The sequence below is a fragment of the Neovison vison genome, chromosome 12 (genome assembly GCF_020171115.1).
Source record: "Neovison vison isolate M4711 chromosome 12, ASM_NN_V1, whole genome shotgun sequence".
NCBI lineage: Eukaryota > Metazoa > Chordata > Mammalia > Carnivora > Mustelidae > Neogale > Neogale vison.
Window position 1 is genome coordinate 18,074,012 of NC_058102.1, and position 24,743 is coordinate 18,098,754.

Consider the following 24,743-nt stretch of genomic DNA (forward strand, 5'->3'; position numbering starts at 1 on the left):
ATTAGACTCTTACTGAATCTTTTCAGCAGAGGCCCTGTTTTCTAAAATCTTTTGCCTTTGGGATAGAAGATGAGATGATTCTTATCTGGCCTGTTATCATCTTCACCCTGGCCCAAGCCAGGCGATGTACCTGCCAAAACTATTTTTTTCAAAGAATGAACCAAATATCAGTCACTGCCAGGGACTGGCTAGGAACGTGACTGAGTTTCTGCCTCTCTTAAAAAGGGATGCTCAGAATGGAATCAGATCCCCTAGTTGGTATATGACTGGCATGGAGGATGGGTACCCATACAATATCCTAAAACCTATCGTGGAACCAGCCACAATCCTCTACCAGGTGACCAAACAGCTATTTCCAGCCTTCATGATAAGAAGAGGGATCAGTAAATAAAACCTATAAAATGAGGCCATTATTCCTTGTTCAATGTCCATGTTCCAAGGATATTTTGAGAATAATCATTGAAGTATTATTGCAGTGTTCTGAAAAGAAAGACCCAGACCTATTATTGTGGCAACTTCAGGGGTATGGTTTCCATGGGAACTGAAAGATCCCATGTATAGCAGTGTTGAGATTTGGGGTGCTCTGAATAAAACTAGCTCACCCAAGTTGGTTGCCATAGAAATGGGAAAGGTCACTAGAGGGTACACAAGCTCATAGACAAACAGAAAGTTTGGTATTTGAAAAGAAATACAGAGTGTGGAGATTCCTTAAGAAATTAAAAATAGAGCTTCCTTATGACCCTGCAATTGCACTACTGGGTATTTACCCCAAAGATACAGATGTAGTGAAAAGAAGGGCCATCTGTGACCCAATGATCATAGCAGCAATGGCCACAGTCGCCAAACTGTGGAAAGAACCAAGATGACCTTCGACAGATGAATGGATAAGGAAGATGTGGTCCATATACACTATGGAGTATTATGCCTCCATCAGAAAGGATGAATACCCAACTTTTGTAGCAACATGGATGGGACTGGGAGAGATTATCCTGAGTGAAATAAGTCAAGCAGAGAGAGTCAATTATCATATGATTTCACTTATTTGTGGAGCATAAGAAATAACACGGAGGACATGGGAGATGGAGAGGAGAAGAGAGTTGAGGGATATTGGAAGGGGAGATGAACCATGAGAGACTATGGACTCTGAAAAACAATCTGGGGGTTTTGAAGGGGTGGGGGTGGGAAGTTGGGTGAGCTTGGTGGTGGGTATTATGGAGGGCACGTATTATATGGAGCACTGGGTGTGGTGTATAAACAATGAATTCTGGTACGCTGAAAAGAAATTCTAAAAAAATTTAAAAATTAAAAAAAAACATAAATATGGTTGATTGGCAAGGCCTAGAGCACTCATCTGAGAAGAAATTCTTTTTTACATTTCTTGGAGTAAAGCTAAGGGCTTAGAATAAGGGGGTCCCACGTGACACAGGCAGGGACTGATCCCACTTCTGGTATAGCAGGCTGAATAGTGTTCCTCCCCAAATTTGTGTTCCCTTGATTAAGTCTTTGTAAATGTAATTAGTTAAGATGAGGTCATACTAGACTGAGGGGTGAGTTCTGAATCTAATGACTGGTGTCACAACAGAAGGGAGGGGTACACACACAGTGGCCTGCACAGGGGAGAAAGCCATGTAAACACAGAGGCAGAGGTTGGAATAACTCAGCTACAAGCTGAGGAACACCAAGGATTGCCTGGAGGCATCAGAAGCTGGAAGATGCGAGGAAGGATCCTCCCTCCCAGAGCCTTCTGAGGGAGCACGGCCCTGCTAATACCTTGATTTCAGACCCCTGGCCTCCAGAACAGTGAGAGAATACATTTATGTTGCTCTAAGCTTCTTCCTTTGTGGTCATTTCTTACGGCAGCTCTAAAGAGCCACGAGAGCTGGGAGGCGTTGGTCATGGTGGAACATTCCCACAAGAGGCCTTGGTTCACAGCTTATGAACTAGGACCTCAGGCCCACCTGCCTCTTTGTGGGGACAGAAACCCGTGTGGAATGAGGCTCCTGGGGTGAGATCCTCCTTGTCAGCTTCCTCAGAAGTGTGAGAGGGAAGGACCCTGTCTGCCCTGTGGGGCTGTTCGGGAGCTCCTCTTTACTTGTTTTCCTAGTTTCCTTACCAATTTCATCTCTGTCTTGCTTTCATCACATCGGTGGGGCAGAATTGGCACAATGGAGGGAGGAATGAGGACGCCGGTCAGGGTGTAGATTCGGCCGTTTTTGGCAATGACCTCTGTCTCTTCGATGGCCACATCATTTGCCAGAATCTGTCCCTGGAAAGAAGCAGTGACATATTTCATTCTGTCCTGCCAGACACCAGCTGTCCCCAGGCAGAGCTGGGTGCTGGTGACCTCTCAGAGGGTTGCTATGAGAGGGGCCTGGCTGACAGGAGAAGATGGGTCTTTTTAAAACAAATGTTGATTTATTTATTTTAGAGAGAATGGGAGATGGTGAGCAAGTGGGTGGGGGGGGGCAGAGGGAGAGAGAGAATCCCAAGTAGGCTTCATGCTCCATGGGGAGCACCTGGGGCTTGATCTCCAGACCCTGAGATTATGGCCTGAGCCAAAACCAAGAGTTGGTTGCTTAATTGACTGAGCCGATCAGGTGCCTCAGGGAGAGATGGATTTTTCTTTTTAAAGATTTTATTTATTTATTTGAGAGAAAGAGAGAGACAGCAAACACAGGCAGGGGGAGCAGCAGAGGGAGAGGAAGAAGCAGGCTCTCTGTTAAGCAGGGAACTTAATGCAGGGTTAAATCCCAGGACCTTGGGATCTGACTTTAGCCAAAGGCACATGCTTAACTGACTGAGCCACCCAGGCACCCAGGAAAGATGGATAATTTTTTAAAGGTTTTACTTATTTATTTACTTATTTGACAGAGAGAGAGAGAGACAGAGAGAGAGAGAGAGAGAGAGCACAAGCAGGAAGAATGGAAGAAGGGGAAGCAGACTCCTCGTTGAGCAGGGAGCCTGATGAGGGACTCGATCCCAGGACCCCAAGATCATGACCAGGACTGAAGGCAGACGCTTAACCAACTGAGCCACCCAGACATCACAGGAAAGATGGATCTTAAATGAATTCCTGACTGACACCAGGCAAGGATGTCTCTGTAGACATGGTCCTTGCTGGTGCAAGGCAGGAAGGGGGTAACCATTCTAGCCCTATGATATATTTGCCAAGAGTCCTCGGGTTAACCATTTTACCTCTTTGTTGATGAAGCAGGGATCCATTCATTCCAGATACATTTATGGATCCAGTATCATGCTCTGCTTAAGGCTCTGGAGATATATATCAGTAAAAAATCCAGACAAATCTCCACTTATGTTGCAGGGGAGCGAGCAGAAATTGAAAAGGGTGGCAAAGAATTCTGACCTCCACTTTCCCCCAAGAACTGCTCCACCCATCATATTAAAGGCAACTCCATACTTCCTGTGGCCCCAGTCAGAAGCTCAGGAGAGTTCTTTCTCTAATCCATCAGCAGATTCGCTTGGGGCTTCCTCTGAAATGCCTTCGGAATACAACCACCTCTTCCCACAGCTCTGCTACCACCCTGGTCTGAGTCACCATCATTCCACTCTGGGTTATGGCAGTCAGCTTCTAACTAGCCTCCCCAAATAGACGTCTGATCGTGTCACTCCACCGAAATCCCGTATGGCTCCTCATCTCATTTAAAGTAAGAATTCTTAGGCCATGTGTGACCTGACCCCATTTCTCCTTCTCCCTCCCACTGCCTTGATCTCTCCTACCTCTCTTCCTTCATCCCCTCTGTTCCAGCCATGATGACCTTGCTCTTCCTCAACGAGGTCAGGCATATGGTCCTTTCTTTATGCCTTGCTCTGCTTCCTTTCTCTGGGATGTTCCTTCTCCCAGATATTCACACAGCTTGCTTATTTCTTCATTTCCTTTAAGCCTTTGCTCAGATGTTCTCTTTCCATGAGGATTTGCTGGGCACTTTACCTAAAATGTCAGCCCCATGCTTGCTTTATGTCCCCCTTCTTTGTTTGTTTGCCTTAGCCCTTACTACCTTCTAATATATTCTATGTTCTACCTTTTTAATTTGTTTATTGTTTATTTTCCTATTTACTAGATTGAAACTTCCATGAAACTAGGAACTCTTCTCTATTTGCTCATTGGTGTACATTTAAGACCCAGAATGGTGTCTGGCACATAGTGGGCACTCAATAGATACAGAAAAAATGTATCATCATCATCATCTCCACCAGTGATGAATCAACAGGGGACATAATCTGCATGCTGTCAGAACTCTTGGTGATATTAGCCCAGAGAGTTAGCTGAATAATGCTACCTTCATGGAGTTTCTTAAATAAGGCATGTTCTTTCCCATCACAGGGCCTTTACACGTGTTCTCCCTTCTGCCTGGAACTCTCCTCTGCTCTTCCCTGCCTAAGTTCTCTGTACTCATTCTTTGAAGCCTGGCTGAAGCATTGCTTCTTCACTGAGGGGCTCTAGACACCCAGCCTCCTCTTATTGTAAACTCTCATTATAATGGCACTTAATATAATTGTAATTAAATAATGAGCTGGTCAATAATTAATTGCTCAAAGATGGTTTTCCTTGCTAGACCGTAGGCTTGTCTTCTTCACTGAGTTATCCTGGACATCTAGTTCAGAGTCTCACATCCGCAGTTGCTCAGCAAATAAAGGAAATCATGAAATACAAGAAATAGCAAATGAGTGAAGTAATCCAGATCGTAAGCTTAGGAGTTAGGGTAGAGGAGGGATAACCTGGTGAACAATCATAAGCAGAGCAAAAATGCATGTGAGTCATGACAGCAGCGGTTGAATTTTTTCACCTACGTTGCTGGTGGTGTTGAACTGTATGATCTGGTTGGCCACGGTCCTAATGTGTGGGGTCGCAATAAGAGTAGCCACTTCAAGCTGTAAAGAGAAGAGAACAGCACAGACATTTTGAGCAATGCCTAGAGCCTTGCTTTTGTAAAGTTTTCACTGGAAAAAATAGCCTGGAATTCTAGGAAGTAAATAATGTCATCAGTTTCGTGGCTTTGAGGGTTTCTTTGATAAGGGGTTCATTATGCATTGCTAAAGGCATGCCTAGAGCTACAGATAAAGAACAACTGCCACGTGTTTTCTAGCGCTGTAATAATGGAATTTAAGTCAAGGTCAGATATGCGGAAAGCAGGAAAAAATAGGGCAGGAAAGTGGAACCAACCTGAGTAAATGGGACAATGTGGTATCTGACGAGTTCCAGAAGCTTCCGAGATCCCTGCAACAGAATTAAAATACTTCTTTAGTCATTGCAGAAAATACAACTTCCCCCCTTTTGTGGGAATTTCCCCCAATGACTTTGGATGTATAATCAAGGAAAGTCAATGTCCCATAATCTCTTCACTGGGAAGTGCAGGATGAGAAAAACCCCATCTCCAAAAGGCTGACATTCACCAAATTCCTCCCTTGTGGAAGGACCTGTTCTGAAAGCATTATAGGCACATTTTATATAATTTTCTTAAAAGCCTTGCGAGGGAGGGACTGCTATTGACTCATTTTATGTGTGATAACACTGAGTTTTAAAGACATGACAGAGGTCACAAAGCTAACTTAGGATAATAAGACTAAGAAGTTCTCAGTCACTCTGTTCCATTACCTCTCTGAATGGCTAAAGCTACATTCTGGAATGTCTAAGTCAGCCTCAGTTGATAATTCTGTTTCATTTTCTCTGTAAATAGATGTCTGCTTGTCAGGTTACGTGCTGGTTAGTTGGGAATACACAATCCTTCTTAGGACTGTCTGGTCAGGACACTCCCTCCTTCTGAGCCACCACGGTCCACGCTCATCTCTCCTTCAAAACCCTTTCCACTCTTCCTCATGCTTCAGAAACATTGGAGCGGTGGAGAAAAAAGTCTTGGGACTATCAGCAGAGTAAGCAATCCCCGGAGGGTGCGCTGGGGAGAGCGAACAGAGGTGAGGAGCACAGGGAACTGCTCTCTGGGGACCAGCAGTCGTGGGGATCTGCAATCTCGCTGGGAGATTACAGAGCTGGGAGTTACAAGCTATATAACCCTTGAGTTCTGCTTCATAAGTGGCACTTATGGCTGGGTCACTCTGGCTTGGACAAGGAGAGGATCACAAATTCAGATCATAGTCACCTCTCAGAAGCTGACATTCTAGGAGGAGCCCCAGGTTGAAAGAGAGCCCTGCTGAATCTTGGTCCCATGTACCCAGACTCCCTTCTGAACTTGTTCTAGGGAGAGTTTCCTGTAAATAGAGTGATCCCCTATCCTGGCTCTTCTGGTACAACTCTACTGTCTGCCTTGCATGTTGGCAGCCCCATTCACTCTCAGTTATCCTGGTGTGGACGATACCTTTTATGGCCACCCTATCGAGAAGCCAAAAGGAGTATGCGGAGGTCAGGGTTGCCCGTAAAAATATTGGAGTTGAACCCCAGGCAGCAGCCCTGGCAGCAATGTTTCTGTAGCCTTGGCTCTGTTACTCCAGACTCAGACTCTGGCTCTTACCTTCTCCTTGCAGCTTCTTTCTGGTACCCACAAGTGAGGACTTGCAGGCAGAAGCAATGTGATTCCAAATTTGGATGCTTAATGGTGGAAGGGGTGAGCGAAAGTGAGAACCCCTGGGAAATGTCAGCCCAGATTGGATTGCAAGCTCCTGGAAGGCAAGGGCCAGGTCTGTGTGGCTTATTAATCAGAATCGCCAGGCCACACAGTGGGCCCTGCATCAACATTTGTGCTGGTAAGTTAAAAGGGAGAAGGGGGTCCTGGGAAGAGCACTGAGCTGGACCTTGGGGTCCTGAGTTCTAATCCTGATTGTGTTGCTGTGACCTTGAGCAAGCCACGTAGCTCCTCTAGGCTCGGTTTTGCCTGCAAAATAAAGAGAGTGGTGTGGACCCCTTCCATCCCTCTGATTGTGTAGGGAGGGCGTTATCAACTGGATTGTTCACTTCTAAAGGTCTAAGAATTAATTGGTGTTGGATCTTTTTTTACAAGAAGCAGGAGAATGAAAGCAACAAGGGAATTGATTGGTATCATTCCTGTCATTGTGTGTGTGCCTGTCACTTTGTCTGGCTGAGAGCCATGAGGGCTATCGCTCAGTTAGAATTGAGTCCAGTGTGGCTCAAATTGATGGGATGCATGTCCAGGTGCTGCTGTTTGTAGCAGAGCCTTTCCGTGTAGTTCATGTATCCTTTCCCTTATGAAGACATTCGCTTCATCCCTGCTGTTTTAGGTAAAAATAACAAAAACCCATCCCTTTGATGCCAGGGCAGAAAGAGAGTTTTTCTACCAAATTGTTAACATGATTCCAAACTCTGCAGTTTCACCTCCCTTTGTCCCAGGTTACTTGCAAGGTATTTGTGAATTGGCAAGGGTCAGTCTCTCTGATTCCCTGTGCTTGCATTTCACCTAGTTCAGCGAGGAAGTCATAAACTGAGGCTTGTCCTCAGTAACTGTGGCCTCTGTGTGGATAGGATGGTTACCAGACTGAAGTTTTGCTTCAGGGAGAAGCAGAAACATACACTGGAAAGGAAACATGGCACTCTAACATCGTAATTAGAAGCCATTCATCTAATGAAATCAGTTTATTTTCTGTCTCTTGGGCATAGCCGCTGGGGACTTTTCTGTCTCCAGCTGAGATTCTTCCCTGAAATAAAGCTGAAGGATGCTATTAAAATTTTTGGAGAGAAGGATGTTCCTATAGGTTGAGACGTTTTAACTAAACAGGTTCTGGGGCTGAGAGAAAAGTGGAAATGATCATTCTATTCCTCACCTAGAAATTAAAGTAGAGAACAGTTTTGACTCGGAATGAAGAGACTTGCTCTGTAGGTAGAAAGATACTGTGTCGGAGAGCAAAGAGACAGAGAGCCAGGAGCAGTGGTGTGCTGGTAAATCAGATCTGTGGGGAAACAAAGGAGCCCAGATCTACAGAGTTAGCCAATTTTTGCGGTGGGTGTTATATACAAAGAATGAATCATGGAACACTACATCAAAAATTAGTGATGTGCTGTATGGTGACTAACATAACATAATAAAAAAAATAAAGTTTAAGGAGGAAAGGAAAAAAATATTCCCACCATAGGCTAATTTCGAGTTACAAGGCAATCTTCACTGAACGAAGCTGGGAAGAGGTACACCATCCACTCCTTTTTTTTTAAAAATTATTTATTTATTCATTTGACAGAGATCACAAGTAGGCAGAGAGGCAGGCAGAGAGCAGAGAGAGGAAGAGAAGCAGGCTGCTCGCTGAGCAGAGAGCCTGATGCGGGGCTTGATCCCAGCACCCTGGGATCATGACCTGAGCCGAAGCCAGAGGCTTTAACCCACTGAACCAACCAGGCACCCCTACACAATCCACTCTTGAAAGTCTGAGCAAGCCAGCCAGCTCCAGCCACAATTAGAAGGAGTTATGAAGAAAAGTGCTTGACAGGAAAGCAGGGAGGTTGATATTTTTCTATTCTAATTAAAAGGTTTTGTTTTAATTTTAAGTGCAGCTGGTTAGCTGGTTAGGTGTCTGAGAACTTCTTTAAAATTATTTTAAAAAACTGGTATCAAATTAGAAACTATGTACTCAACAAAGCCATATAATCTCAGGATTTTAATAGTTTCCCAGGGGAGCCACATTCCTTTTTAGCTTTAAAATTAAGTATTAGGTGAGTGCCAAAGAGAGCTATAACCATCTTTCTGCAATAGCTAGGTTTCAGAAAGCTTGTACGTGAATTGTATTTTTAAAATAATATCCTATCTTGAAGACACTGGGAAATCTACATTTTAAGTAGAAACCAGTAGCAAATCTTTTAATATGGCGAATATTTGTTTGTAGAGTAAGATATTACATATATTTTTGACTCATATATTTTTAACTCAAAGTTTCTGAAGGCAAGATATCTTTGTAGATACCTGAAAGTATTCTAGAAAGGTGTGTATCCATGTGCTTCTCTAAACCATACATGCAAAAATATTCAAGGTTCCAGAACAGTGTGGCTTGGGTTAGAAAGTTGGTTCTTCCACAAATGTCTAATTCTAGATCTCATGGAAGTGTAACTAAATCAAAATGCTTGGGGGTATGGATTGTGAAGCTGCCTACTTAACAAACTCTAAGGGTGATTCTTAAGTATACTGAAGTTTAGAAATCACTACCCTGAAAAATTTGGATCTTCCATTCTCTATAATGAACCAATCCACCTGAGGTCATGGATAGTCTTGCCTCATTGCCAAGATGGCAGTTTGATTTCAGGGCACTGGAGGAAAGCTTGTGGCCCTTCCTAGAATTTCATCATTTGACATTCTAATGAATAAAAGTCCATAATTAGGTACTCTTCCCTTTGGTTTAAACCTGTTATTTCTGGGAAAGGAAACATTAAATGGTTTCAGTCACTTATACTCTTGTGTGAAGGAATAAAAAAATCTCTTTTCTAGAGAGAATATGAAAGAACTGAAGGACTTCATGGTATTTAAGGAGAGAGTTATTATGAAAAAAGATGAAAGCAATAGAAAGGAATGCCTGGGGCATTTAAAAATAACATTTATTCCTTTTTCTTTAAAAAAAAAAAAAAAAGAATTCTCCATGTCTAGCATGGAGCCCAACATGGGACTTGAACTCACGACCCTAAGATTAAGACCTGAACTGGATCAAGAGTCAGACACTTAACTGACATTTACTTCTTTTTTTTTTAATTTTTATTTTTTTTCAATTTATTTATTTTCAGAAAAACATTATTCATTATTTTTTCACCACACCCAGTGCTCCATGCAAGCCGTGCCCTCTATAATACCCACCACCTGGTACCCCAACCTCCCACCCCACCAACTTCAAACCCCTCAGATTGTTTTTCAGAGTCCATAGTCTCTCATGGTTCACCTCCCCTTCAAATTTACCCAAATTCCCTACTCCTCTCTAACGCCCCTTGTCCTCCATGCTATTTGTTATGCTCCACAAATAAGTGACATTTACTTCTTTTAAATTTAGCCTAGACCTGGCCCAGAATGGCCTAGTTTAGAGTTCATTTACTAGGTAGATTTAGAAATTATAGGGAACTTAAAATATTGATTTTGCTACTGAGAAATATTAGAAGAGCCAGGAAAAAAATCAAACCAATTATTTAGACCTGAAGTTGCATATAGATTACATTTCCTGTGCTCAGTCTGGCTGGCTACTTGGATCTCTGCTTAGGAGACTGGAGCTACATCCATAGTTCCTGAGGACTGTGATTGATTAATGATGTCTGTCTTGCGGGGCCTAGGAGGATAGATGGTGATTCATGTGTCACTTGTTGCACATCGCTAGCTTGGAAAAAGTCTGTATGGGCTTCATGATGTCATCAGAGTAAGTAGGGTGTCATACCTCTGGAGAAAGCAGGTAATCAAGAGTTCCATCCTTCATATTGTTTAACGCTTCATTACTTGGAACAAAAATGGTGTATGGTCCACCAGTCCCATCTTCATCTAAGGCATGTCCCACACTGGTTTCCTGCATTTGAGGAATGAAATTTTATATCTGCAACCTATCTCTGACAAATACTTGAAGTCATTCCTTAGCAAATATTTATAAATAACATCTCTGCTCCTTATACAAAAGACTGGACATAAAACCATTTTCCAGAAGTTCATGAAAAGTACATACCCCTAACAAAGATCTGAACTTGCTGTATCTTGGTTGTAGCATTGTCATTATAGTTTCCTAAAAATCATGACAAGAGATAGGTGGTTTAGGATATAGACACTCCAACATAAAAGGTCCATGCAGAGTTTATGTAGAAATGTTGATAGGAAAGATCCTGGTCAACTGCAACTCAAAATAGAAATGTTTCCTATTATCATGGAATTAGTGGTTCAGATCTGCATGTTCTGCATGTTTGGGCATTCATTATCAAATGAGTCAAAAGAAATAAATTTTTATCACAGTGAGGACTGCCCTGCTCCATAAAGGATAATTGTTCATGACAACTGGTCACTGGACTGAATCTTCATATGTGGCCATAAAAGAGGTAATAAAATTGAGATCTTTACAACACCCAATGCAACACCTAATGCATGTTTTTCTTTCTGTTGGCAGAATTCTATTGAAGACAGAAATTATCCCTTTTTCCCCATGGTTAGGGTCCTAGTAAAGATGAAGGACAAGCACATAGTGTTGACATGCATTTTCTTCTTTGATATGACTCTCCAGGGAACAAAGAAAGATGGATTTGGGTTGACCTAACTTTTACCTGAAACACTCACCTCAGTGTTGCTCTCAAATGTGGGTGCCATCTTGTCCATGGCTCTGTCGAGGATGTGCAGGAGCCCATTGGAAGCAACTATGTCTCCCTGTATAATTTGTACTTTATTTTTGCCTCCATAGAGTTTAAGCTTTAGTTGATTGTCCTAAATCACCAAGAAAAAAGATTAAATTAATGTGGTATCCTTGAAGAAGTGTTGGATTAGAAGTACTGAGTCCTTGGGTTCTGTCATTTATTGGCTATATGATTTTCGATAAGTCACTTAACCCAAAATGGGAAAGGTGTCATTTGCTTGCTTGACTTCACAGGTCTTTCATTCATTAAGTTCAAATGAGGTAACGTGTGAAATCACCGATGACTACCAGGGATTGCTAAATGTGAATAGGAATCATAAGTCTCCCCAAATAGACTGCAAGGTCAGAAACGGCAAAATGATTCAATTTTTACTGTAAACTTATCACCTACTTTAGTGTGTTGTGTGGACAAGGCACAAAAGAAAAATTTTTTGTTATATAAATGACTGAAGCTAATTCCCTCCTTTCATGTGGCTCTTAAATCTACCGATAATAAATACATGTTGAATGAGTAAATGAACGAGTGAGTGAATGAGTGCATGAATGAATGAATTGGTGAAAGAATGTCCCTGTGAGAAAAGAAGATACATTTTCATCCATTGGTCTGATATCTATCAATTGTCCATCCATTCATACATCCATCCATCCACCTATCCATCCAACCACCCACCCATCCATTCTCTAATCCTCACACACACAGTACAACATACTGGTTAATGATTCAGGTCTTGGAGTCAAGGAGATCTGCATTTGAATCCTGGCTTTGGCCCTTACTTGTGATGTCTCAGTTTTCCCACTTGAAAATCACCTTTACTGAGTTTTGCAAGTCTTATGTAACATAAATAAAAGTTCATCTCAGTCCTTTGTATAGAGTAAGTACTCAATAATCTAACAACTACTGATTATTTGGTGAAATGCAACAATATAGGCCATAAACCATACATCACGTTTTGTCTATTGATCATGTTCCCTCTGGCTCAGTGAAGTCAGAGTAAGAGTTATTTGTGAGAGGGGAGGAAGGTAGTTCTACTTAAACAATGGAACAGAACTAACAGCATTAGGAGAGATGGAATGCTAGGTTTGCTGAGGATGGATAAACTCCAGCAACCTAAAACAAACAATCCATTTCCTTTTGCAAGGGGGATGCGGATCTGGCTGTGTGCTGGTGCTGCCAGGAAAGAGGTTTACTGCAAATCTTCTTCTTGCTGGCACCTGAATGACCTTCCTTTGGAGATGAATTCAGACCAGAGCAAAATATTTCTAATCCCCTTTCCAAAACAGATCCCATCTGCCCGATCCTTCCCAGTGTTTCTCTCTGCTTCTTCCCTCATAGGGAAGTGCTTTGGCAAACAAGGAATAAGGAAGGAAGTTCTTTATAACCTTCAGGAGCCCAACCACAGATAGGTTTGACTGTGGGCACTGGCTCAGGGGACACTTTTGTTCTGGAAGTGAAAATCAGAGAGAGCCTTACGTTATCACCACTGAAGATTTCTCCTGACTTTCCAGTCAAGGTGTAGAAAGTGTCTGTGTTATTCATACGTTGGGTGTTCATCTGCCCAGCAATTATGTGGAGTTTCACGAAGTACTGAGCAGCCTCCTTATCCATCAAGAGCTCTTTGATCTGAAGAAAGAGAGCCAGTTCTTTCAATTTCCACTGGTGTTGGAAGGACAAAATGAGGTTGTGAGGGATACATGAATCAATCAAAGACATCAATGCAAAGGCACCATAACTCGGGGTTGGGCTCTTTCAGACACAGGTGACTTTGGCAGGGAGCACAATCTAGAGGGTGGGAGGTGGTGTTCAACGTCCTCTCAAACTACCAAGAGTGAGGAAGGTGCAGGCATCCAGGAATCAGCTTGAACCCAGGGAGCGGATGTGGATGAAACAAGAAGTTATGTGAAAAGAAAGTGCAGACTAGATCCATGGAGCTTTTGAACAGGAAAATTAGGATTACTGAAATCTGCTGGATCAAATCTACATTTTGTCAGTATTATATATCATCAGCAACCAATCAACAGATTCTTTTAATTAATTTGTGTTAAATAATCTACATAGTAAACAAGAGACCTCATGCAAAGTACCTCATGAGAGACATTCAATATTTGTGAGTTCTCCCCTATAGGAGAGATGTGAGGCTCTTTCTGAAATCTAATGGTTGATTCACCTCAGATTATCCAACAGTGATAGCATATTAGGGTGAGGGGGGTCTGGAACTTCCTGGGTTTTTATTCAATGCAGGAAAAATCATTATCACAAAATATCTTGGATTAAGAGAAACCACTTTTATACACATCAATATGTCCATTATCTCCATTCAACCAAATGTAACAATTTCGTTAACACCATCACGACAGGATGCGTCCACCAGGCACCATGAGTTTTATTTCCACTGCATGATACCACTTCAGACAGCAGCTGCTCACAGGGAAGACTACTGTGCTCTCCTACTCTCCTCTATCACTTTTATCATCTACGATTTTTTTTTAAAAAGTAGGCTCCATACCCAGCATTGAGCCCGACATGGGGCTGGAACTCACGGCCCTAAGATCAAGACCTGAGCTGAGATCAAGAGTCAGATGCCTAATCGACTGAGCCATCCAGGCACCCCATCACTTATGATGATTTTAAAGAAACAAATATAGTCAATATATTAGGTTAATTCTTCTCACAGGAATTAAGCAGTTTTGCATTATACAAATCCTATTTATCAAATGACTACCCTTAAGATCCCTCAGTCATTACCCTTGAATGGGTCATGATTGGAAGGAGGCATTCGTGGGCCCTCTAGGGAGCTGGTAATGGTTTTGCTGGATACACAAGTACATTCACTCTGTGACACTGCATTGAATTGTGCACTTACAATCTGTATACTTTCTGTAAGGGTGTTATATTTCATTAAAAGTTTGCTGCCCCCCTCTAAATCACCATCCTAATCACAGTAGATTTAATTTTAATAGCGGCTTCCTACTTTATTTTAAATACTTACATTTAATCCTTTCAGTCCCTTGTCTGTGGGCAAAAGCACAGTGAATGGTCCCAGTTCACTCAGTGGCCAGGCATAGGCTTTGTCTTAGGAATAGAAATACATAAATAAAGAAAACACCAAATGAATCAGTGGTACGTGAAGAGTAAAATCAAGCAATGGTCCTCATGGTCCATTTAGGTCCTTTGACTTAAGAACTCTTCTCTTCTAATTGGTATGTGTGACCCTTGGGAAACTGGGAAGCTCTGAGAAAGCAAGGCATCATGATGTCATGGCCCCAGAAGCATCTACATAACCGAGTGGTTTTTCTTGCAGCCACAGTGTGACTTCAAGGAGAGCCTGGGATAAGACCTTCTGTGAGGGTCATGTGACAAAATCCTCAGTCAATCCCAGCATGACCCTGACCCAGTGCCTGACTTTCTCTGCTGTTTGCCATCACAGTGAGCAAAGACACAGCTTTGTTTTATTCAAGGCCAACTCAGAAGAGCCTCATGGTTGATTTAATACTCTGCTGTGGTCACCTTGAAATGTTCATTAATTTTTGAGCCAAGGACTCCATCTTGTCATTTTGCATGGTGTCCTGCAAGTTATGTAGCTGGTCCTGTTTCCATTCTCCTGGAGAACCTGAGACAGCAGGGAGGGCTCTGGTCTGTCACATAGCAGACAATGTGGACCAGCATTTCATAAATGGGTGGAAGGTCGACGGGGAGTTTGTCCAGGGAAATGTTTGAGAGCAGAGTCTGCAAAGGACACTCGGTCACCCCTGTCTGTTATTTGATAGTCTGAGTTCTCAGAGGAGGGTTATAAGAAGCCAGAAGCATGCCACAAATGACTCCCTGTAGGATGTCTGGCCTTGGAAAGAGGTCATTTGTGCAGACTGTATGTTAAGAACCTATGTTAATTCTAATGTTAACCTAATGCATTAACTACATATTTATGCCAACAACATGGCATTGATCCATTCTCTATCAGTGCTCTTTCTGCGAGATCATTTTTTGGTGACTGGCAAATTCTTGATACTGATATTTTAAGGCTTCTGTTGATTGGTCAAATTTGTGTTTTACTTTCTGTTGATTGGTCAAATTTTTATCTTATTGAAAGTCTTGCCCAATGCTGTATCAGCTATGCTGTAATCAGCTATAATAATTTGTTCTCAAGGGGGTATTGGGTAATACCTTCCAATTACTGGAGGGTAATTGGAAATGATGAGGGCATTTTAGATTGTCACCTTGACTGAGAGGCTGGGAGAACAGGTGCCAATGCAGAGAATTAGTGGTTGGAGAGGGGGAAGGGCAACGATGCTGAACATCCAGCTGTGTGTGTGAGAAGGTCACACCAACTATTCTCAAAACTCAGTAGCACTGTGGAACATGGATACACTCCCAAGTTTTAGTCACTCTCTGTTCCCAGTATTATCTGCCAACCTTGCTTCACACGTGGAGGACTCATAAGGTCAAGGGAAAGAGGATGGTCTCCATCTTCGTATCAATAGCTGCCCTCTCTCATTGTTCCCTACTTGTTAATCTATAGTGAGCCCAGCACCCTGTCGTCAGCATTCTGCCTACTAATGTGGCACTGCTGGACCTCTTGGCACTAACTCCTTATCTCCTTGGAAACAGCAGCCTGTTCTTTCTTTTTCACCTGCATGATGTCTCTGAAGGAAGGCCAATTCCAATAGATTCCTCCCCTGCCTACCCCTTTCTGGATGACTCTGTCTTGAAGATGCTTTACCTGGCAGATGGCTGCCCTTTATGTGGAAACCTGCACCCATAGTTACGTACCCAGGAGTGAGATGAAAGAGGTCAGCTTTCCTTGCCATTTTCCTCTAGGTTCAGTGTTTAATTCTCTGAGTCGCTCCATGATGTTTCCATAACATGTTGAGCCATCACCCACATAACCTTTCTGGCAAGTGCATCTACAGGGAGGGTAGAAACACATTCTCAGGGTCTTAGAGCCATTGAGTGTTGAGATCCTACAGTCCAACTCCCTCACTTGAGAGTGAGTAAGGGCAAGGATCATGTGCTTATTTATGCCCCATGTTAATGTCATGATCTAGCGCAGGGCTCGGTTCAGAGCAGGTATGTAATTAACAGTTGAATGATAAGGGGCAATTGATTTGGAATAAATATATAGATAATGATATTTGCAGAAATTTTATACAATAGTGTCATAAAAGACTAAAGGAGAGGAGAAGTGAGTTGGGGGAAATTGGAGGGGGAGACAAACCATGAGAGACTGTGGACTCTGAGAAACAAACGGAGGGTTTTGGAGGGGAAGCGGGTGGGGACATGGGTGAGCCTGGTGGTGGGTGTTAAGGAAGTTATGTATTTTTTTTTTAAGATTTTATTTATTTATTTGACAGACAGAGATCACAAGTAGGCAGAGAGGCAGGCAGAGAGAGAGAGAGGAGGAAGCAGGCTCCCTGCTGAGCAGAGAGCCTGATGCGGGGCTCAATCCCAGGACCCTGGGATCATGACCTGAGCCGAAGGCAGAGGCTTTAAACCACTGAGCCACCAAGGCGCCCCTAAGGAGGGTATATATTGCATGGAGCACTGGGAGTGGTGCATAAACAAAGAATCTTGGAACACCAGAAAAAAAAAAAGAATAATGGAGTTAGGGATGAGGTTTAAAGGTGCATTAGCCCTGGTGTGCTGGTAAATGTTTAAAAACCAGCTTTCTAGGAGGGAGACTGTAGGGCAGAGCCCTGCTATTTGACTTTTGCCAATTTCCACGGGTTGTACTCCCACCTTAGCCAATCTCAAACTACCAGTGTGATGTCAACCAGCTTGCAAAATCCTGAAAATTTAACCATCAGCTTTTGCAACTTGGGAAGCCCTGGCTGTAGCACACCACTACTACCTAGCAAAGGTGAGCTGACAGCCGGCTGAAGCTGGCAAGGTGCCTGGGAAGGCTACACTGCGCAGGATCCTGGGATAAGTGGAGAACCAAAGACCAGGTAGGAGAGGGGCACTGCAGAGATGAGAGCTGAAGGGAGGCTGCAGCCATTCATACCACAGACATGACTCACATTCATGAGAGGCTTCCAAAGGCCAGTTATACACTCCTAAGTCCAGCTGTGTTTCCAAATATGGTCTCATGGCAAATAGACATTTTCAACAAGTTTGCTGAACAAACATTTCAGAGTTTTATTACCTCTGCCTGCACTGCTGTGGTGACTTCCTAACTGGCCTTTCTGCTCTTACTTTCTTTCCCCTCAAATCAGTCCTTCACACCACCCTCTGAGTGGTCTCTCCAGAAGGGAAATCCGGCACCTTTGTGCTTAAAATGATACGGACTCCATACAGAAGTTCGGAGTGCTTAGCATGGCCTGGAAGACCCCCAAAGGGGGAATTTACTTATGTATCCTTTCTGCTGCATGGTGCAAATTCCAACAATCCCAAATTGCCTTCTTTTTTAGAGACTGGGATGCCCTTCTCAGGCCGTGTGCCCTGCCAGGAATGGTCTCCTGGCCTCACCTCTTGGCTCAGCATGACCTGCTCTAAGGAGTCTTACCTGGCCTCCTGACTCGCCCTGACAGCCCGTGGGTACCTTGTTCATCACAACCCTCTCCACCAAAATGAGCTCCTGAGGTGCTGTCTCCTCTGCTGGATGGGAGGCTCTCCTAGAACCTCCCTCCCACTCCTTCCTCATTATGTCCCAGTACTTGGGATGATGCCTAATTATAGAACTGATTATTTACCAAGTATCTACTTAATTCTAGGAAGCTTGCCAAGGAGGAGGGCTATAAAGGTGACGATAATGGACATCTTGCCCTTTTAGTGTCTCACATGCTGAAGATGGGTCTGAAATCAAACAATTTTGAGCAACATGATAAAGCCACTTGACCTCCTGAAGTCTCAGTTTCCTCATCCATGAAATGCGTTTACTAATACCTTTAGGGTTGCCAGTGGAAGAGATAATGCAGAAGGGCTGGCACAGTGACAGACACATAAGAAAAGCTCAGTTCTTGGTAGATGATAATGATGATGTTGATGACGATGACAATGATGATGGTGATGGTAGAGATGGTGGCAATAGCGCCAGTCCTGGGGGGGTTGGGAGCTGGGGTAGAGCAGAGAAAGTCCATAATCACACAGCTGAAATTCTAGAAAGAGCCACGATGGAGGCTTGAATAGGATGCTATGGAGCACAGAGAAGGAAGTGACTAATTGTGCCTGGAGAAATAAGGGACAGGGCCTCAGACAAAGTACCACTGAAGAGAATTCTAGGATGCCTATGAGTTTCCTGGCCAGATGGATGGTTTGCAGATCATTTACTAATTGAGGTTTTGGAATTTTTCATAGAGCAACCAGAGTTCCCTGAGGACATATGAGAATGTCTGGAGATATTTTTGGTTGTAAGAACAGAAGTGAAGGTCTCCCTGGCAACTAGTGGGTGGGGACCAAGGATGCTGCTGAACACCCTACAATGTAGGGGACAGCCCCCACAGCAAAGTGTTCTCCAGCCCCAAAGGTCAGTAGTGCTGAGCTTGAGAAACCTTGTTATGAGGAATCACTCAGGTAGATCGAACAGTGAATCAATAGTCTACTTAATACAGTCAAATAACAGCTTCCTACTCAAACATCAACTTCCTCGGCAAGACCTGTGCTCTAGGACAGTGAGTTTGAGAAGCACAGGGTGCGGGCCAGGGACGATTGCTAACCTTAGAGTGATACTATAGTCCTTGATCTAAATTACATACAATTCATTTGAAGGCAGCTGATAATAGCAAAATAAGTAACCTGTACAAACCGCTAAGTATGTTTCTAAAATTTCCCTAAGTTGTTATGAGGCCAATAGTCTGTTTTGTATAAAGTGACTTGACTTATCTTGCCTCAGGATGGCAGAATCACATTTTAATGGTGACACTGCTGAATGGAATGTGTGGGATATAAATAATTTTTATTGTTGTTTAAAATCTTGGTCTGGAGTCTGAGATCTCATGAGATGGTTTTCTGACTTAAAGGCTCTCTGCAGGCCGTGGCACATTCACAGTAGGGCCCCCTTTTGTAAATCGCTTCTTTATTAGGAGTGAAGGTCTCTTGCTGTCTTACTGCTCTAAAAACACCCCTCATCCATTCACATTTTATAAGTTATGGGATGGAATTAATTACATAGAGCACTGGATGAGATTTAGTGAAATTATAGGGTTACTTAATACAGTTGCTTCCTTCTCTTGTTTACTTGTTCATTTCAGTCCTTTATTGATTCATTTGTTCCCCCAAAGTGTCACTCAAGTCATTGTTGTAATGGGTGACAGGAGTTGTTGCAATAAAGATGACTAAGACATGGACCCCCAGAACCTTACATTCTAATTGGAAATTGAGATCAGTAACACTAATAGCTAATATCTATTAATAGCCACTATTCCAGTTACCTTGGTAGGGGCCTTACTATGGTATATTTTTTAGTACAACAATCCTATGAGGTGGCTTCTGGTTTTGGACCCATTTTAGATGAGGAAACAGTGGGACAGAGAGATTAAGTATCTTTTTCAAGACCACCCGACCTGTAGGCAACAGTATTTGTGCTCATCACCACTGAACTAAGCATGTACTATATACCGAAGCATTCCAGGGAGCCCAGGGGGATGCTGAGTGGGCTGGGAGGACAGGGAAGAGATCCTAGAGGTGGGGACACTTGACCCAAACAGTGAAGGATCACTTGATCTTAGCCAAAAGGCTGAGAGGCAATGAACAGTGAGTATCAGTATGCTAGCCTGACTTGGAGGAGGTGAGGAGGGAATGATGTCTAAGCAGGAGAATAGCATGAGCAAGTGTATAGAGCTGGGAAGTCATGGCATGATTCAAGAAGAGTAGGAAGGTGGAACCAGAGCCAAGAGGATGGTCATGAGAGTGGTGGAAACCATGTTTCTCATCCATACCCTCCACAAACAACTCTTGGCCATGCCCTGGGGAGAATCATATTAGGAAAAGCTTGCACAGGTCCTGGAAGCTGGTCTGGAGGCATTTAGGCAGAGGTATGTGAGCATGGTCTATGAGGGGAGCTAGGCCCTGGTAGAGCCTGTCCCCTTATTTCTTCGACTGCATGCCCTGGTGTAGCTGGTGGAGGGCCAGAATGGGATGCTCTAAGTGTAATGTCCAGGGCAGAGCAGGAAGCTATTTTTTCTTCTTAGTAATAATTAACGTGGAGCTGATAGTTTAAAAGGATGCTTATAAGGGTCAACGCTCTTCTTCCTAAGGAGATGCTCTTGGTCTCTGGTGGAATTGTTGGGTGAAGGAAAACTTACATGGCTTGTCCAATGTCACTGCAATGATGAGTGAGAGAGCCCATGTTTGAGCCCATTCTTCTTTATTGGGTGGACCTTTGGGACTAACACAATATGATTTTGAATATTCTGCATAAGCTCCTTGCCGTATTGAAGAGGTGTAAACAAAATCAATCTTACCCAAGGTAAACTAAATTATCTGCACTAAGTTAGTGATGGCCCCACATTTCATCAGTGTAACATAGCCAAGCTTTAACTTCATCCTCTTTCCAGCCTTCCCAGACAGCCCATTTTTGGGGGAGGGTGATCAACGGGATCAAGTGGTAACCCCACTGATATTCTAAACACAAGCTTTAATATCACTTACATGATTCTGATATTCCTCCGTTTCATTTTTTATTGTATCCTCTCAAATACAAAGGAGAGAAAGTGTTTAAAGAATTGTACTCAGACTTTCTTAGAGGATGGCGAAGAGTGTGTAACCTGTACACACATGTGTGTTGGGTGCAGATGTGCCTAGATGCACAATTGTGGTGTGTTGCTGTGTGCATGCACACGTGCGGAGTGATTTCTATATGCCAGGTTCTGCTCTGAGACTGTTGAGTATATACTCTTGTACTCCTCATCACAAGTCTGGTGGGAGGTACAACTCCTTTTATGACGGAGAAAATGTAATTCAGAGGTGAAGGTAAATGGCAGAGCTGGGACTTGAACCCAGGTGTTCTGATGTCCAAGCTCTCTTGACTACCCACAGGGAGTACATATCTACTTACTTAACAATAAAACATGGCAATCCTAAAACCTGTTGGGGCATATCCATACATTCGAGACCCAACTATAAAAATAAACTTCAAAGCAGATGAAAAGGAGCTCTGCAAACACAAAAACTGGTTAGTTATCACACGGTTCAATGTCTACTATGGCTTTGAGCTCATAGTGGCCGTGAGTCCTTCACAGATGCTGATGATAATAAGAATAGGAAGTGATACAGAGGTAGAAGCCTTGATCTGGGAGTCAAAGACTGGGGTTCTAGCCTCAGTTCACCCACTAATGAAAACATAATACACCTGTATAGTAATTTCTAGAGCATTCTCTCAGGAATGTTCACAACATAGTGAGTGGACATCGCTGTGCTCATTTCATACATGGAGAACCTAAGACCAGGGATATGTGGTTACTTTGCCAAGGTCATTCAGCTGGTAGATACCAGTCCTGAGACTAGGATCCAGGTCCTTCACCTCTAAATACCACCACACAAGCTGTGTTTGCCTCAGGAGTTTTCACACAAATATTTTTACTCTCGGTAAGTCCCTTCTCTTAAAACTTGGAGTCCAGGAAACACGACTGGTGTTTATTCACCTTCCCCAGTCTTGTTTGGCACCACTAGCAAACAATATTTTATGAATGAGGAAACAGGCATATACATTAGAGGTCAAACGCCTGTCATCACAGCAGACCTTTGTTTTCCCAGCTACGGTGGTTTCCTTCTCCCACGCTCTGACTACTTACTACCCAGTTATCAGTCCACGGCAGTATCTCAACGTGTTCTAATGGTCATTACAAAGGAAACAATTGTGGAATGATTCAGCGATTAAAGAAAGATGTATTGGGTATCTCACATCCTGCTAGATGGGGGTATGGTGGGTACAAGACTGAGTAAGACACATTTCCTGCCCTTTGAGGAGCTTACAGCATTGACTAGCCACTACTTGGAAAGAAGGTGGGAGAACCGAACAGACTTACTTGGGTTGGCCTGGTGCGATGGTAGTGCAGTTAGCATTCCTGTGACAGGGGTTGTTAGACTCACAGACATTGATTATGCTGCACCCCACTCCAGGGACATAATTGTGGTAATGTTCTTTACACTCACAGTGAGACTTCAGAAGACAGGGAGAGAAAAACAAAGGGTTCTCGTTAGTCACGGAAGCTGACACCCTTCTTTAGTCTATCTGTATTCTGCCATAAGAACCAACTTGGGGTAGGTCCAAGGTGCGGACTTCAATTAAAAATTTGTCAAAGTATTTGGAATTGGGAGTCACCCATTGGGAAATGACACTTTGTGGTAAAGTTTACCTTTTTAGATTTCTTGTTTCCTAACCCTAGGCCTTTCTAGATCCATAATTTCTGGCTTTAGAATACCTGCAGGTGAGTAGAGATAAGGCTCAGATAAGAGATATGATGCTCAGATGCTCCAAAAGAGTGGTTTTCAACTGGGAATCTCAACCTGACATTGGGCAATATCTCCAGAAGTTTCTGATTCTCACAACAGGAGATAGGGGACAGGGTCGCCAGAGGTCAAGGATGCTGCTAACCATCCTACAATGCATGGACAACCCTCACAACAAAGGATTATCCAGTCCAAAATGCTGGTGATGTCAAAGTTGAGGAACCCCACTCTGGAATAGTGGGAGTAATGAATGCCCTGCTGCTGTGTGAATAATGGGGATTTCTAAGACTTGAAAATCTGCCTTGGGCCCCAGTTTTGAGAGATAAAGTTTATTTTTAATCTCACTTCCAAGGTTCTGGGACCTCTCTCAGAGTATAATGTGGCTTTTCCCATAAGGGCTCTCATTTTGAGGATGGAGGCTCAACTCCTTGAATTTCTTTCCAAACCTTTCTCAGACATGGAGAGCAGAAAGAGCATGTAATATACATTTTTCCCTGAAGATGAGATTGGGTCATTTCTCTACAGGGAACTCCTGGAGCATTGCCATGGGGCAATTGGATTGCTGGGGACACATGACTGGTTGGGCCAGGACCTGTAGACTTTCCTCTTTCCAGGGCAGCAATATCCTACTGTACAGAGATATGTCCTCTGCTGAGCTTGATGCGCAGTTATGGACTCAGTGGGCACCCACTAAATAGTCGGTGGAAGAATGAGGTATTGGTGAAAGGGCTCTTTCAACTGGATTCTTCAGCAAAGATCTCTAGACCTGGCTGTTTTTCACCAGTCAAGGCCATGATGTGATTTAGAGGGACAGGGTCTCATCCCAGAATAGCCTCATTGCTCCCTACTACCTGTCAGGGCTGCCTAGACATTTTATCAGGGCTCATCTCTTTGGGAAAGAATATTTTTGGTTCTAAGAGTCCTCTCTCACCTTGAAAGGATATGAGAGAGAATAGAGGATTGTAAGTGAAAGTCGATGACATATTCACCCAAGACGTGGTTAATAGTTAATTTGTTAAACTGATTTGAGTTGTGTATATATTTTGTCAATTGCCATTGAGGAGCAGGACACAAGAGAATGTAGGACAGTTAGTTTTCCCTGGGGTGGGGCTGGGAAAGTGTGAGTTCAGAGGATGGACTGGGGAGGGGAACACATTGAGGTTAGCCCTGAGCCCAGGGAGGTCTAATGGGAGAGGAACCTCAAGCTGAGCATCGAAAGGGAAAAGTCGGAGAACCTAGCAGTCAAGTGATACCCATGGCACGGTTTTAGCTTTGGTGGGCTGTCCTGCTTCTAGACACCCTAGTCCCATGCCTCATGTTCTCACCTGTCCAGGCCCGTCATATATGCACACTGTAGACTCTGTAGGGCAATTTCCATAGTGGGTCTGGCAGGGATCTACTGGTAAGCACACTTGGCCATCCCCGTGGTATCCTTCTTGGCATGTGCAACTGTGCCGATTTGGTCCCAGGTACGTGCAATGAGCATGAGGATGGCAGATTGCTTGTAAACATGGATTGATGGCTTGAAAGGGAATGACAGGGTATGAGCTCATCAAAGTTGCACAGGCAATTGGATAGTTTTAAGAGAGAGAGTAAGATACAGTTCATCTTACCACACCTGATGCCCCCAACCTGTTGAACAGATTTATATATGGCTGTCAGAGATTATAACTATAAATACTGTGTTGATAGATATAAAATAACAAGAAAGAAAGCACTAATGCTTGTGGTATTTACAATAGGTACTGGCCTTGTCTAAGTATTTGCCGTATATTAACTCAGTTAATCCTTACAACAACTCTGTAAAGTAGGAGCCATTATTTTCCCCATTAGATAGATAGGAAAATGGAGGCACAAGCAAGTTAAAGAACTTGTTCAAGGTCTTATATTTAGTAATAAGCTGATCTGGGATTTGAATGCTGGCAGTCTACCTCCAGAGTTCACCTCAATACACAACACAATCTCTCACAAAGCAAATGAGCATGGAAAGGAAGGAAAATATAAAAACCAGTGCTCATCATACCACATGCCCTCTTTAATTCAACCAATGAATCACTGAACATTATATCAAAAAGTAATGATGTGCTATTCC

The 24,743-nt window shown here is 43.2% G+C and overlaps 1 protein-coding gene across 1 annotated transcript in view; it reads right to left on the reverse strand.

The window, feature by feature from the left end:
- Positions 1–24,743, reverse strand: part of STAB2 (stabilin 2) — a 164,590-nt gene that overhangs the window by 94,868 nt on the left and 44,979 nt on the right. Inside the window, exons 8-18 of the mRNA XM_044226577.1 lie at positions 23,977–24,173; positions 22,228–22,361; positions 16,037–16,170; positions 14,259–14,341; positions 12,743–12,892; positions 11,199–11,342; positions 10,600–10,656; positions 10,321–10,446; positions 5,183–5,236; positions 4,810–4,890; positions 2,114–2,266 (exon numbers count right to left, since the gene is read on the reverse strand). Coding sequence (XP_044082512.1) covers positions 2,114–2,266; positions 4,810–4,890; positions 5,183–5,236; positions 10,321–10,446; positions 10,600–10,656; positions 11,199–11,342; positions 12,743–12,892; positions 14,259–14,341; positions 16,037–16,170; positions 22,228–22,361; positions 23,977–24,173 — 1,313 coding nt within the window. The remainder of the gene's footprint in view (positions 1–2,113; positions 2,267–4,809; positions 4,891–5,182; positions 5,237–10,320; positions 10,447–10,599; positions 10,657–11,198; positions 11,343–12,742; positions 12,893–14,258; positions 14,342–16,036; positions 16,171–22,227; positions 22,362–23,976; positions 24,174–24,743) is intronic.